The sequence below is a fragment of the Chiloscyllium plagiosum genome, unplaced genomic scaffold (assembly GCF_037043375.1).
Source record: "Chiloscyllium plagiosum isolate Xiang-an unplaced genomic scaffold, Cpla_swu_hap1 HiC_scaffold_1, whole genome shotgun sequence".
In the NCBI taxonomy this organism is placed as follows: domain Eukaryota; kingdom Metazoa; phylum Chordata; class Chondrichthyes; order Orectolobiformes; family Hemiscylliidae; genus Chiloscyllium; species Chiloscyllium plagiosum.
In genome coordinates, this window is record NW_028270139.1 from 33,712,649 (window position 1) to 33,729,043 (window position 16,395).

At 38.6% G+C, this 16,395-nt stretch overlaps 1 protein-coding gene across 5 annotated transcripts in view; it reads left to right on the top strand.

Annotated features, from left to right (window-relative positions):
- Positions 1 to 16,395, top strand: part of bmp2k (BMP2 inducible kinase) — a 106,510-nt gene that overhangs the window by 29,691 nt on the left and 60,424 nt on the right. For 3 of the 5 annotated variants that reach the window (XM_043696300.2, XM_043696310.2, XM_087985789.1), the window contains 4 exons: positions 3,142 to 3,260; positions 4,547 to 4,652; positions 5,980 to 6,122; positions 7,126 to 7,247. In XM_043696300.2, coding sequence (XP_043552235.2) covers positions 3,142 to 3,260; positions 4,547 to 4,652; positions 5,980 to 6,122; positions 7,126 to 7,247 — 490 coding nt within the window. Of the gene's footprint in view, positions 1 to 3,141; positions 3,261 to 4,546; positions 4,653 to 5,979; positions 6,123 to 7,125; positions 7,248 to 16,395 lie in introns of those variants that run through there. The other 2 variants (XM_087985788.1, XM_087985790.1) reach the window with 2 other exon arrangements.

A 16,395-nucleotide genomic window follows, 5' to 3' on the forward strand; every position in this document is an offset into this window, starting at 1 on the left:
ACCTGAAGACCTCCTGCAGCAATGACCTGGGTGAGTTGAGCTGAGATGATGGGTCTCCAACCATTGCAACCATCTTCGTTTGCTAGGTAAGACTGTAGCCAGTGGTGAACTTACCCCCTGGTTCCCATTGACATAATTAATTTTGGTGGTGTTCATGATTCTACACTGTGTCCTTGACATCAATGCTGTATTTGACTATCTCTCACCTCACCTCTGGACTTTCCATCTTTTGCCTATTTGAGCTAAGGCTGTATTGAGGTCCGGAGCTATCTGGCCTGACAGTATCCACGGTTATTACTGTGCAAGTGCTACAGCTATCTCTGTTAACATCTTCGCTCCCATTGCTGGGCTTTTATATTAACTGGATGCCAGAGTCATTTTTCTATTGCAACTGGTTGACTTAGAGATTGATGACAGTTAGTCATGGTGACTAATTATGATGCATATGTCTCTAGCTCAGTTGCCAGAATTATGTTAAGGCCTGTTGTCTTTACTATATCCGGTGTATTTATCTGCTATGTCATGTGAAGAGATGAGGATACTGGAATCTACAATGTCAATCTCCAATTATTTTCTTCAGCTCAACTTCTCCGATGAAGAGTGTAGGGTTGCCAGCTTACCACATCAAGTTGCAAACATCTAAAGTCCACTCTGCTTTGGCTCTAATCTGAAGCTATGCTCTGACCTGATTGAAGTGACAAATATTCATAGAACTGCCTTACCTTGTGCTTAGTTATTGATTTAATGCATTGAAAATGGGACCACTACTTCTGTCTATAGTTTGAGGTTCTTAACGTAAGTATTCAGGTAACTGTGCAATAGTTTTGTCGGCTTGAAATCAGCTTGCAATGTATGCATAGTGCTCTTGGCTAGTGTTCTTTACTGTGAGGGCAAAAGTTTAGTTGCTTGCTAGCCTTGGAGAAAAGAGAGACATTAGGCTCAACTTACTGATTAGTTGCAATGTACAATGCCTTATCCTAAGATCTAGTTTTAGAATGGTTAGTTTCTTTTTTCTGACTGTCTGTGTTTCATTTTATGCAGTGATTCTGCAATCTGCTTTGCTGCAGAGTAGAGGGTTTGTGGTGGTGACTCCTACCAGTGGTTATGAATGGTCATGTGTGATGGGTATATTTGTGAGGTTGAGCTGAGAGAAAACTTGTTGGATTGATTCTGTTGCCAACTGATGGATGTCCAGTCTAGCAACTATACTGTAGGCTTGGCCATATCATTTAATAAAGGGATGACTGAGTTGCTGTCAATGGACATTAAAATTTTCTTACCAAAAGTACATTTGGTAGATCAATTCTCATGTGTCCTCCAAGTGGTAAACATGGAGAAGTTACTATTTCAAAGGAACTATATAAATATTAGAACTCACATTGTTCTTTTGTCCAGCTTATACATTTGTCATCCATATGAGCAGTTGTCTCAAACTAATGATCTTCCACATGACCGATGTGAAGGATTGTGATGCGACCATAGTTGTTCATTTCAAAGCAAACACTTCTTAATTGTCCTTCATGAAAAGAAAATCATCTGAACAAACTTCTAAAAATGTTCTCTAATTCTGGCCTCTTGAGCATTCCAATTTGCACTGAGTCACCATTCATTGATTGCCCACTTTCATTCCTTTTGGAGATGGGCTTTGCTGGCTGAGACCAGCATTTTTTGTCTATCTCTAATTACCAAGAAGGTGGTGGTGGGTCACATCTTTGAACTGCTGCAGTCCATTGGTATAGGTACATCCGCAATTTGGAAGGGAATTCTAGGGTATCAACCCAATGACAGTAATGGGTGGCAATATATTCTCAAGTCAGAATGGTGAGTGATTTTGAGGAGAACTTGCAAGGGGAACTCCCATGCATCAGTTATCCATGTACTTGTGAATGGTAATAATTTGAAAGATTCTATCTAAACAACCTTGGTGAATGTCTACTGCATCTGGTACATGGTGCACTCTGCCTTGACTGTGCATCGGTGGTGGAGGGAGTGAATGATTGTGATTGTGTTAAATTGAGTTGCTTGCCATTTCCTGGATGGCGTCAATCTGAAGTGTTGTTGGATGGAGCTGCACTCACCCAGGCAAATTGGAAGTATTTCATCACACTCCTAATTTGCACCTTGTGGATGGTGAATAAGCTTTGGGGAATCAGGATGAATTATTTGCAGCAGGTTTCCTAGCCTCCGACCTGCTCTTGTAGCTACTGTATTTCTATGGCAAGTCTAATTCTGTTTCTGTTCAGTGGTACCACCAGGATTCAAATAACGTAGATTTGGCGATGGTAATAATGTTGCATGTCCAGGAATGATGGTTAGCTGCCTTGGAGATGCCATTGCCTGACCCTTGTGTGCAGGGATGTTACTTTCCACTTGTAACTTGTCAGCCTAAGCTTGTATATTGTTAAGGTCATGGCTTGTTTCAGTATCTGTGGAGTTGTGGACAGTGCTAAACACTGTGCAATGTTCACCAAACATTTTCAGTTCTGACCTGATGATTGACAGAACAGCTGAAGATGGTTGACCCTAGAACACTATTCAGAGGAACCTAACAGCACTTGGTGGTGCAGTGATAGTATCCCTATCATTGGGCCATGAATCCCGGGTTCAAACCCTACCTGCTCCAGCAGGGTGTAATAGATTGTTTAGAAAATATCCACCTTGAGGAATTCCTTCCTCCTGACATCCTAAATTCTCAAATTCCTTCCTTAATCCCTCCACCTGTCTTTCAATTTTGAGAGTTGTTCAAATCTGTATGATATTTCTGCGGCCTAAAGGCAAATTTTGTGAGATACTGCTCCTGTGAAGTGGCTTGGGACATTTTATTATATTGAAGGTATTGTATAAATACAAAATTGTTTTCTGATGGAAAATTATGGAGCTACCATTTCTGTGTCATAAGCCAGGTTTTTACTAATTCTTCTTAATCTGGGCAAGAGACTAGTGAATTCTCCTATTAAATCTTCCTAACTCTCTGGAGAGCAAAGCAATTAAAATACTCTAAGTCTCCTGTATAGATGTTATCGAAGTAGAATACTGCAGCCAAAATGTTTAAGCTGGTGTAATTCACAAGGTGCTTTTTGTTTGAAGTAGTTCCTCTATGTCGCATTAAAATACTTTTTTTTAATTTAAAAATGTTTATAGGTGGATTCTCCATCGTGTTCTTGGCTCGAACTGTCAGTGGTGTACGTTGTGCCCTAAAACGCATGTATGTTAATGATGCCTATGACCTGAACATCTGTAAAAGAGAAGTCACTATTATGGTAAGGAAACTTTGATTTAGGTAAATTTGATTTGCAGTGACACCTGGAAGAATATTTATACAACTCCATCATGTCCCCCTTCATTCTCCTCTGTTCCGAGGAATACAATCCCAATTGGTCCATTCTCTCTTCATAACTGAAACTCGCCAGAATACGTGTGCACACCAAGGTCCCTCTGATCATCAGTGCTTCCCAGGGTCCTACTGTTCATACTGTATTCCCTTGCCTTGTTTGTCATTCCCAAGGGCATCACCTCTCATTTATAGTTATTGGAAACCAATGGAATACTGCCAGAAGCGTGATTGTATGTTTTTTGCTTCTCAACTCTCATCAAGTTAGTTCTCTTTACCCCTCTTAATGACATTCCCCCTTTCCAAAACATTTCTTTTGAGTGCTGTCACACTCCCTCTGTTAATTCTTCCCTATTTTAGACTCTTTGTACTTTCGAACATTAAACACCCAATTCTTATTATTTTTTGTTATTTTGTTAAACACTTGTTAAATGATTCTTTCTGTACTGTAGCCTATGGTTTCTAGGTTTTAAAAGAAAAGCTGTCATCGCCCTACCAAAACACAGGGTTGTTCTCTCATCAGAGAGATAGGCACACAAGTGATGGTTTAATGTGAAATTCAGCAGGCATTAGGTGAGGAGAGAGGTTGAGGAGGACAGAACCCAGTCAGTCATGGTAACCCCAGTCAGTGCAGGAATTGAACCAATGCTGCTGGCATCACTCTGCATCACAAACCAGCCATCCAGCCAAGTGAGCTAACTGACCCATACTCTAAGTTCTAGGAGGCTCTCACTCAAATACAGATGGGTTGCACCTCAGTAGGACTAGGACTAATGTGTTAACTTGAAGTGTTATTTTAAGATGTCTGTGAAATGTTTTGTCTTTTATAGGTTTATGATAGAAACCATAGGCTACAGTACAGAAAGAATCATTTAACTCATTGTGTTTGTACCAGCTGATTAAACTACCTGCCCTTTCTAATCTCATTTACCAGCAATAGCTCTTTGCCCTGCAGCGCTTCAGTTGAGGATCCAGGTTGCTTTCAAAGTTTCACCTCAAGCACTAAATTGGGCTGCAAATTCTAGGCACCCACCACCCTATGGATGAAAAAGCTTTAAGATAGGTCAATGAAATATTGCATATGAAATTTGAGCTTAAGTTGTGAGATGTACGTTAATCCACTAAAGTGTGCCGTTGTGTAATGCATCAAGTGTTTAACAAGAATGTAAGATCTTAATATCTTTTTGTTGTGAATTCTGTTTTGCTTTCTTTTAGAAAGAGCTCTCGGGCCATAAAAATATTGTTGGTTATTTGGATTGTAGCATTACATCAATTGGTGATAATGTTTGGGAAGTGCTTATTCTCATGGAATATTGCCGTGGTAAGTGTTATTTTAAGATGTCCGTGAAATGTTTTGTCTTTTATAGCTTTATGATATACACAAATGCTTTGGTTTCATTTGTATTTTTACTTAATTACCTTAGTTGCCCTTTGAGCTGAATATCCCCTGAGAAACCCAGTGACTGGAGTAAGCGATTGCTTCTACTAGCCTGAGAATATCACGGATTATTAAATTTTTGACTACTATTAATAGTTCAAGCAAATAATATTTGTATACTTTTTTTTCTTTTGCAAACAAATGTTCAAAGGTGAAAAGTTGTCAGGACTTTACTTTGGGTGGACTTAGAATCATGGAGATGAACAGCATAGAAACAGACTCTTCAGTCCAACTCCTCCATGCCGACAGTTATCCGAACTTAATCTTGTCCCATTTACCAGCACTTGGCCCATATTCCCCTCAACCCTTCTTATTCATATACCCATTCAGATGCCTTTTAAATGCTGGAATTGTACCAGCCTCCTCCACTTCCTCTGCCAGCTCATTCCATACATGCACCAGTGGCTGTGTGGAAAAAGTTGCCCCTTAAATCTTTCCCCTCTCACCCTAAACCTATGCCGTCTAGTTCTGGACTGCCCCACGCCAGGGAAAAGTCCTTGTTTATTTACCTATCCATGCCCCTCATGATTTTATAAACCTCTATAAGATCACCCCTCAGCCTCTGACGCTCCAGGGAAAATGGCCTCTCCCAGTAGCTCAAATTCGCCAACCCTGGCAACATACTTGTGCATCACTTCTGAATTGTGTCAGAGAACTTGTGCAGACTCAGGATCCTGGTTCTGAAGTGGCTATGAATGTTCAGAAACAATGTAATGCATGCAAAACATGGCTGACTCCCTCTGTCCCCCAATCAAATTAACTTAATCACACTATTGTTTGGATTTCACTAGCTGTACAGCGTCTGCTTTTGCCCCCTTTGATTGTATGGACAGAGAGATTAGCAAAGCACAAGGGGAAATGTTATGAAGACTTTTTATTGTACTATCCTAACCCTTTCCTTTCTTTTAAAAAAAGGAGGAAATAATGTTTTCTGTCCAAAGTACAGCTGTTGCTGTGTTCTTAAACAAAAATCTACCTTTTTTATTGGAGGCTTTTGCTCAATAAAATAAGGTGTGCCAACACTGGAAATTATGTACTTTCCATTTTATCCTTCACGTGGTAGAATCAAGTGTTTGTGGATTGGGGGAGATTTTACAGACTTGTGTGGGAATTTTACATGCTAATTAGTGTGTTAACATCATGAATCATTGACTTCCTGAGATTGAAACTTTTGTACAAGCAGAAATTGCTTCATGTATTTATTTGACAGCGGGACAAGTGGTTAACCAAATGAATCAGAGGCTGCAGACAGGTTTTGCTGAAACAGAAGTTCTGCAGATTTTCTGTGATACCTGTGAGGCAGTTGCAAGGCTACATCAGTGCAAAACCCCAATCATTCACAGAGATCTTAAGGTAAGAATCAGTGAAGTAAAATGTTGAACATTTTTTCCATGCTAACGAGTTGCACAGGTTGTAATAGTTCAAAATTCTAATTAATTGCAATATCGTGGATATTGGCTCCTCCAATATTCTGTTGACCTGCACTGAATTACAGTTGAAGATATTTTCATTCGAGAAATCAATATCACCTGACCGTTAAATCTCTAGATTCACTTTGAGAATTGAGCTGCACTTGGCCCCTAATCCCTTACTATCTTTGCTTTACAAAAATATTATCTATCTCTGATTTAAAATTAACAATAAATCTAACATGAACTCTTGTGGGAAAGAGTTCCAAACCTTTGTGTAGAAGTGGTTCCTAACATCTCTCCTGAATAGTTTCGCCTTAATATTTAGACTTTGCCCCTAGTTTTAGAATCTCCAACCATTGGAAGTACTTTATTTACTCTGTCTTTTCCTGTTTATACCTTGAAGATCACCTCTGAACATACTAAATTGAAGAGAAAACAGGCCTAATTTGCATAACCTGTCTTCATAACTTAATCCCTGAAGTCTTCCTATCAATCTATATTGTATTCCTGCTGAGGCGAATATAACTTTCTTAAGATGTGGTGCCCACATCTGTTTTCAGTACTCCCAGTAGGGTTTAACCAGGGTTTTGAATAGCTGTAGCATAGCCTCTGTACCCCTGTACTCTCCTAGATACAAATTCCATTGGCTGCCTTGATTATTAGCTGCACCTGTTTGTAACATATGCGCCTGAACCCCCAAGTCTATTTGAATACCCAGAATACTTTACTTCCTACTGTCTTGAAAAGTATCCTAATCTATCCTTTTTTTGGTTCAAAATGGTTAACCTTACATTGAATTCCCAACTGCTGTCATTCTGTTCCTTCATCTAATCGGAAATTATCCCTTTGTTATACTGTGACTATTGTCAGTATAAAATTACAATGTAACAGTATAAACGTGTCCTTGTAATGGTAATATTTTCTTGTTTTTCAAACTTTATCAGGTTGAAAATATTTTGTTAAATGATAATGGAAATTATGTACTGTGTGATTTTGGAAGTGCGACTCACAAAATTCTCAATCCACAAGTACATGGTGTCAGTGCTGTGGAGGATGAAATCAAGAAGTAAGATCTGTTTTATTCATTTTTTTTTACAAGCTTTACTTGTGTCTTTTTCAATATTCTGAAAGCTGACACAGTATTTTGCATTTCTGTTCATTGGCCATAGCAACTGCACTCCAGATGTTTTGCCCTTTGTTCTTTTATGTAGTTTCCACAATCATCAATCTATTGACTTTTCCCTTAATGTCTTCCATATAGCCATTGCACATTGCTTTTCAAATCAGTAGTTTTTCTTACACTTAAACTGCTGATAACAGTAGTTTTATATTTTTAACCTTTCTGCCTAAACACCATTTCTACTGTACTTATTCCTGCTTTGCTTAGATGCCAAAATTGACTTCATTTACTTGTAATCACTCTTGATGTAATTACATACTCACAGTCAACTGTGCACACTCCTTTTACCTAAGATGCAAAAACAGTTTCAAAAACAGCTGTTCAGACTTTGTTGATAGACATCTTGCTTGTGTTTTGTAGATTCTCATGAAAATGTCAAATTTTTGAGACCTATTTTTAGACCAAAAGTCGGGTGTTAACTTTTAGGTGCATAATGTTTCAAGGAATTAGCACATACTTGATCTTAGATCCAAAGAACTAAATGAAGTAAAGTGAAATTAACATTGCTAAACAATTAATTTAAATTTTCTTATTTATTAAATAACATTACAAACTGTGCATACTTTATCTGATGTATAAAAATACAACATAATTTAATTGCAGCACTTTACAGAAATCTTTTGAATCGTTCTAAATCACTCAACAATTTGCCCCAATACCCTGGTTGCATAGCAACAACATATGGCGTTTCCTCCTTCTTCTTCATTGACAGTGCTAGTAACTTCAGCATCATTCCACAAGTAATTGTCCTTGTTACTGTTGCGTGTTGTTGATATTTCACATTATACGCTTTTGTTTGGCATTATTTGGGATCAGTTTTGGGCTTATTCCATGACTCTGGGTCAGTGTTGCTCATGAGAGTTCTTGCATGTTTCCATTTTTAGCAATTTTTAAAAAAAATTGTCTTCCATATCTAATTGTTCCTTTTTTGTTTTGCACACTTTGGAGAGGCTTATTTGTACACATTCAGGGACTGAACAGCACTTAAGACTGCTCAGAACAACAGCCATATTAATGTTTGTTAATCTCGCATCACAAACTATATTGACATCAAGATGGGGTTTGAACAATAACTAGATCAGCAAGTGTGTTTCTTTTGTGCAATCATTTTTGTCTGTAATTCCACACTTTGAACTATTTCTTGCAACCATCTTCATCCATTGTTAAGACAATTAATCACATTTTGGAATTATTTGAAAACTTGAGTTCTGAAGTGCAGGTGTGGTGCACACCTTTGATTTGTATTTCTATATTGTGTGTTAAGGGCAAGATATATTCTTGGTTTTATTCATGAGATCTAAGTAGTGTGCAGTTTTTGGAAATTTATTGGTTTATGTTGTGGCTATAGAGGATATTGGTTGGGCAACTTTTGGAATATTGTGTTCAGATCTGGTCTCCTTCCTATTGGAAGGATGTTGTGAAACTTGAAATGGTTCAGAAAAAGATTTACAAGGGTATTGCCAGGGTTGGAGGATTTGAGCTACTGGGACAGGTTGTGTAGCCTGGGGCTGTTTTCCTTGGACTGTCAGAAGATGAGGTGGTGACCTTATGAGGGTTTATAAAATCATGAGGGGCATGATTAGAGTAAATAGGCATTGTTTTTTCCCTGGGGTGTGGGAGTCCAGAACTAGAGGGCATCTGTTTAGGGTGAAGATGAGAAAGATTTAAAAGGAACCTCAGGGGTAACTTTTTCACACAGACGGTGTATGTATGAAATGAGCTGCCTGAGGAAGTGGTACAGGCTGCTACAATTATATTTAAAAGGCATCTGAATGAGTATATGAATAGGAAGGGTTTAGAGGGATATGGGTCAAGTGCTGGCAAATAGGACTAGATTAGTTTAGGATATCTGGTCAGCATGGATGAGTTGGACTGAAGGGTCAGTTTCTGTGCTGTACATCTCTATGACTGTATGCACATTTTTATGTCACAGTTAAACCCTTGAGGTGAGCTGTTAAATATATTTAAGAGAAAAAGATAGAAGGGAAAAAAAACTGCTGTTGCCTGGTAACAGCAGTCCAGTATTACTAAAAAGAAAGAACCATTTAAAAGAAGAGGCTATGGGCAGTACTCTGTCAGAGAGAACAAGTTGGTAGTTGCAGAGTTGTAGATTTACAATCTTCAAAGTAGTCTGGGCTGAAAAGTCATCCTGATTGGCTTAAAAGTCAGGAAGAGAGGAGTTGCAGACGCAGAAGGCAGTGGTTGATGAGAGTTTAAGGAATTTAAAAGTAAGTGAATTGTGTAAGTATTGGAAAGAGATATTCTATTCAGAAAATAGCATTGAGTGAACCTTTGCCAAAAACAAACCGATGACAGCTGGGTCAAATGAACAAAAACTTGTAGAGATGGGCAACCTTGCGCTGAGCTTTACAGTCAGTAAGGGTTTTGCCAAGGTTAAACGAGTTGCATTTTTATTTTTAATATTAAGACCATTTCAAATAGTTCTCATGAAGTGTAGCAAAGTTTGTTTTTTTTTCTTTTTCTGTAAGAAAACCTCATATTCTTTTGTTCAGAATATATTCAGCCCTGACCTTCCAAGATAAACAAAAAACAAAAAGTTATATTTATAGTATGTCAGGCCAAGTTTCACTCTAGGGTCTTTATTGCCCAGCATTACCGTCATCTTGGATTATAGAAAAGTGGACATTCTTTTTTTGGATTAATTGTTTGAATTTAAAAGGGATCTGTCAATCTTCAGAAACAAGTACATGGATGTACTAAACACAAGAGAAGAATTGGTCTTTGTTCCAGGTATGTGTTCTTAGAACCTTTCAGGAAGGAATAGATGGTTTGTACAGTCAAAATTCTTCCTTGGTTATTGCTAATAAGAATCAGACCAAGTGAATATTTTCTGAATATTTTATTCCAAATAGGTGTTTGCTTATTATTTTAATCAAGGAACCAAACCAATAAAGATGTTGTGAGAAATTGAAATACAACAAATGCTGATGCAAGATGATTATGCAACTTGTCCTCCATAGCAGCTGCTGATAGAGAAAAATCTTAATTGGAAGTACCTCCTATATCTGAAGATTATAATCTGGTCCCATGTGTATTGAGTTGGATTAAAAAATAACTTAGTAAATGGAGAAATTGTACAGGTAGAAGATCCTTTCTCCAAAATGCTCGGGACCATCAGTTTTTCGGAATTTGGAATTTTTCGGTTTTCAGAATGTGAGTTTAATGGTGAAATTTTTAAAAATCTTACTGGAGAAGCAAACTTCTAACTAAGAACATGCTTGGCTATGCCCTCCCACATTCACAACCCCCCGCCCCCCATGTCGCATCTGAGTGACACACACAGTGCGTGTCGACATGGGTTAACTGTTTGCTCGCCAAGCAGCCTTGTTAATGAGAAAAAGTCCTTCAGATTTCCGAGCTTTTCAGTTTTTGGATGTTCGGATAAAGGATCTTCTACCTGTATTTGAAATAGTGGAACAAATCCCAAGAAAATACCTTTAAAGGTGACAGGATAAGTGGAGAAAGCATTTAATGCAGGGCCCCCTATGTTAGTAGGGGCATAGAGTACAAGAGTAAGGAAGTCATGGTGAATTTGTGTAAGACATTAATTTGACTTCAGCTGGCGTATTCTGAACAGTTGTGGATTTCACATTATAGAAAGGATGTGAGTGCATAGGAGAGAGTGGAGAAGTGATTTTTGAGAACTGTTCCATGACTGAGACGCTTCGGTTATGAGGATAAATGGCAAAAGTTGGGACTGTTCTCCTTGGAGAGAAAAAGGCTGAGCAGAGATTTGAGGAACAAGAGGGCATAGGTGATGAGAGAAATGTTTTCACTCTAAGTCATTTAGGTATGGAATGCACTGCCTGGAAGTGTGGTGGAGGCAGGTTCAATTGATACATTCAAGTAGACGTTGGATGGTCTATTTAGATAGAAATAGTGTGGAAGGGTGTTGAGAAGAAGCCGGAAATTGGCACTAGGTAATGATGCTCATTTAAAACACCGGTACAGGCATGATCCGTGTCTCCTGTGTTGTAACAATTCTTTGATTAATTCTGACTGTTATATCTGAACCATAGGCTCAAAGATTAGATCAGAAGATGTTGAGTCTCTTTGCATAAGAAAGTTGACGTATCAATTCAGTTATCTGAAACTATTTTCGAAAACATAAATAAAAAGGAGGAAGGAAAAGAGAATGAGGCCGTGATGCTTCGCTTCTCTTTAAGAGAAATGTAACAAATGAATCCTAAGTTGATAGCTGTATCAACAGCCTACTCAGAAATTGAATGAGGAGTTGCTGTTTTTTTAAATAGACAACCTATTAGTGAGAAAATGGAGATCACCAGCTTGTGTGGAACTTGAATAATCAATCTGCTGGCAGTTCCAATTGAGAATCAAAACAAAATTTTACAAGTGGCTCTCAAATGCTTGTTTGATTTGTGATGATACCATGGCTTTATGAAGTGCATTTTGTCCTTTAATTTTTGGACAGGATAAGACCATAAGACATACTAGTGGAAGTAAGGCCATTCGGCCCATCGAGTCCACTCCGCCATTTAATCATGGCTGGGCATTTCAACTCCACTTACCAGCATTCTCCCCATAGCCCTTAATTTCTTGTGACATCAAGAATTTATCAATCTCGGCCTTGAAGCCATTTAGCATCCCGGCTTCCACTGCACTCCGCGGCAATGAATTCCACTCTCTGGGTGGAAAAATGTCTCCGCATTTCTGTTCTGAATTTACTCCCTTTAATTTTAAGGCTGTGCCCACGGGTCCTAGTCTCCTCGCCTAATGGAAACAATTTCTTAGCGTCCACCCTTTCCAAGCCATGTATTATCTTGTAAGTTTCTATTAGATCTCCCCTTAACCTTCTAAACTCCAATGAATCCAATCCCAGGATCCTCAGCCCTTCATCGTATGTTAGACCTGCCATTCCAGGTATCATCCGTGTGAATCTCTACTGGACACGCTCCAGTGCCTGTATGTCCCTCCTGAAGTGTGGGGCCCAAAACTGGACACAGTACTCCAAATGGGGCCTAACCAGAGCTTTATAAAGGCTCAGTAGCACATCGCTGCTTTTATATTCCAACCTTTTATAAGTCAGAGGTATGGAGCAGTCTACTCTGCTACTGGAGTAGACAGTTTGTAAGGCATTGCGATTCTTTTTTTAAAAGTTGGAACAATAGAAGCAGCCGAAATGGGTGGGGTTAGGCCCCCACAGAACCAGACTTTTAGTTTTCAGAAGTTGTTGTTGCTGGGTTTTGAAAATGGATGGAAGCTGCAGTATATCTCTCTCTGCCGCACCACCACAGAATTTTTTCTTGATGTTTTCCTCCTGGAATGGAGAATTGGCTGAGAGACAATCTATTTTTATGAACTTGTCTTTTATCAGGGATATGTTTATGGAATGTTACTTTTGTGTAGCAGTTAGTGTTTAGTATTAAAAATCTATTATTTTAAGTTTTCCAATAGAACTAAGCTATTTCAATTTCTTTTTGTGGTGAATTTTAACTATAGTCTATGAATAAAGTATGTTTTGCTTCAAATCAGGTAGCTTGACCAGTCGAATTGCATCTGGAACACAATGCCTTACATTTACCTTTAAGTTAAGGAAAAGTTGGTCTCGACCTTATCATCTTATATTTTGAGGGGGTTTGGTCTGATCCATAACACATGGCAGATTGCTTAGTATTAGGTAAACACAGGTTTAAATACAAAGGACTGCATTTGCGAACAGATTTACTGACAAAACATCTTTTTTGGCCAGGTTTACATAAATAATTGGTTAAACTTGGTCAGACACCTTTTTTAATTTTGATTTTGTTATTTCAAGAATATATTTATAAAAATAATCTTAGTCACAATGCAGCAGCAGATCAAGGAAACAAACAAATATTGGAGTTTGACTCTGTCAAGAATAACCAAAACTATCTCTCACATATATATGCAAGACAATATTTACATGCATATGAGACTCTAGGAAGGTCCAATAACTGAATGAATCCTCATTTAACCTCAGACAGTGGTCTTTCTCCACTGCTCCTTGGAGACAGACTCCCCAAGCTTTAGTGCGTCCCTCAGAACGTAGTCCTGGACCTTGAGATATGCCCATCTGCACCACTCAGCCGAGGTCGAGACCAAAGAGTGTCTTTCGAAGTTGATGGTCCTCCAGGGACAGTTGATGTTTGTCTTGGTGTGCATCCTGGGGATCAGACTGTAGAGCACTATGGAGCTGTTTGGGCCGAACCTTGAGAAAAACACTACATCTTTCTCCAGACTTTCTTTGCTAAGGCACATTCCAGAAGGAGGTGTCTGACAGTCCCAACCACTGCACGCCCCCCCCCCCCCCCCCCACCATGAGATATTTCAGTTCTTTTACATGAAATTGTATTAATTTATCATTTAGAAGTATTCCAAGAAGTAATGAATAGTTTGGAAATGAAACAGCTTGTATCTTCTGCATTTCATTCACAATGTCATTTTTGTAAAGACCATGATTAGAGTTTGTTGTTCGGACTGTCCTAATGTTTGGGATAAAGGAATTTCCTTGTTACTGTTTGCCACTAGGAATGCCCCTAATGAGTCCACTGGATTCAGCTATTTTGAACTGATTTACAAGCTTGAGATTAGAGGACCTCAGTTGTTCTTGTGACAACATTGCTCCCTTAACAAGGTTATGTTGTCCTTGATTTGTTTTTGAAATTGTTGGATGAGAGAGTTGCCTAGAGACAAATTTGATCATTGCTAACAATACTGCCTCGTGAAAAAGGCTTTCAAGTTTTGGGAAAAAAACGCTTGTACAATGAAAGGGGAGTGGCTTGTTCTCCCATCTCAGCTTGTCTCTGGTTTGGTTTGGTTATAGCAGTCTGGCTGTTCAGAGAAAGCAGTTAGTCAGTTTTGAGGCTGCTGGTCAAAGAAACCGCTCCATGCAAAAAGGTGTTCCATGTTGAATCTCCCTGCCATCTCTCTCTCGCTCTCTTTTTCTTTCTTTCTCTCTCTTTCTTTCTCTCTCTCTCTCTCTCTCTCTCTCTCTCTCTCTCTCTCTCTCTCTCTCTCTCTCTCTCTCTCTCTCTCTCTCTCTCTCCCTCCCTCCCTCCCTCCCTCCCTCCCTCCCTCCCTCCCTCCCTCCCTCTTTCTCTCTCTCTCTCTCCTGTAAGCAAGAGTGTTTATGGGGATTGTTGCAAGTAGTTGGAATAGCACCATTAAATTGGGATAATCTGTTGAGTTTTTGGATAGGTTAAGTTATTCTAGATTATGTCCTCTTTTGTTTGGGTTTCATTCTGTTAACTTCTAAATAAATCTGTTTTGTTTATAATTAAGTGGTTGGGCCAGCTGCATCCCTCCCTGGACTACCCACATTATACCTGCTTAAAATGACTGGCAAAGTTAGGGTCTGGGCTACTTTTTTGAAATGTTTACAGGTGTCTGGCCTGGTCCATAACACTCTTCTGATCTGTATATGCAACTGCTGAGAAACACTGTAAAGTATTTAGCTTGGCCAAAGAACATTTGAAGACTGCTCAACAGACAATGGAAACTAGTGCAGATAAAAGGCCAAAGCTAAATTTTATTGTTGGAGGTGAATTATTAGTACTGTTGCTTGATTTTGGGAAACCATTGAAAGCAATTTTCAAAGAACATTATCAAAAAATGCTATCTTAAATTTTTCTATGCTATAGAGTAGTAGTGGATTTTCAATTTTTTTTCTGACCTGTAGTACTGTCGTGGCATCTGACAAATATATTAGAAATGGGTGATAAACTTGAAAGGACAGAGGAATTTCAGTTTCTCCAACATTGAACTGTTTTAAGTTATAGTTTTGCAAGTTAGTCGTTAGTGTTGCTTTCTTGTCTTTGGTTAAAACTACTTAATTGCAATAAATAGTAATTTTGTTGTTAATAAAAATCTGGTGTGCATATTCTTATAACCTGAATTAGATGATTAAGTGAAGTTTAGTAGTTTAATCAAATTTTCACATTTGTGACGATTCTGTGGATCGCGGGGCTTGATTTCCAGGGAACTGTGACAAAATTTGGCTCTTTACCCACAATTTTAAAATAAAAACAATGTAAGCCTGGGTGTAGAGTTAGTGTAAGTGAATAAAGGATAAAGACCATGTTTTGTATTAAGAAATATAAAATGGCTCCAGGAACTGCCAAAACATTCCTGCCCGCTATTTATGGCAAGTTTTAAGAGATTAGAAAAGCTAGGTTGGTGGAATTGGCAAACACATTAGAAGTGGCATTACCTGCATAGCCAAATAGTTCATGTTGAGTTATAGTTAAAGCAAGTTGAGGAACATGAAGTAGTTTGAAATAGAAAGGGAGTGGGAGTTGAAAAGAATGGAAATGAAAAAAATAGAATTGCAAGGAAGAAGAGAATAAGTACATAATCTTTAGATTATGCACTTTCTAAAAACGAACGTCAGATGCTGATGCACATTGAGATGAAAAAATGTTAGTCATAATCTAAATTCCAACATGTAAATGTTGTACAGGCCCTTCAACATTTGAGAAAAAGGAAGCAGTGTTGTTCCATGTCATTTTGAGGAAAAAGGAAGCAAGGCAACTAAGTTGGCTGAAGGAAAGCTAGGAGAAAGTAGCACTGCAGATGCTCAGTAGGCTGAGGAACTGAATAATTATTTCGCATCAATCTTCATGTTGGAAGACATGAATAATATCCCAAAAAATCAAGAAAGAGCAAGGGGGCAGAGCTGAGCATGCTGGCCATCACCAAGGCGAAGGTGCTAAATAAACTGAATGGCTTGAAGGTGGATAAATCACCTGGACCAGATGAACAACACCCTAGCGTTCTAAGGGAGATAGCTGAAGAGATAACAGAGGCGTTAGTGGTGATCTTTCAGGAATCGCTCGAATCAGGAAAGGTCTCAGAGGACTGGAAAATCACTAACACGACACCCCTGTTTAAAAAGGGAATAAGGCAAAAGACAGGAAATTACAGACCAATCAGCCTAACCTCCGTTATGAGTAAGATCCTGGAATCCATTGTGTAGGATGAGATTTCTGATCATTGGAAGTATATGGTAAAATAGGGCATAGTCACCATGGAG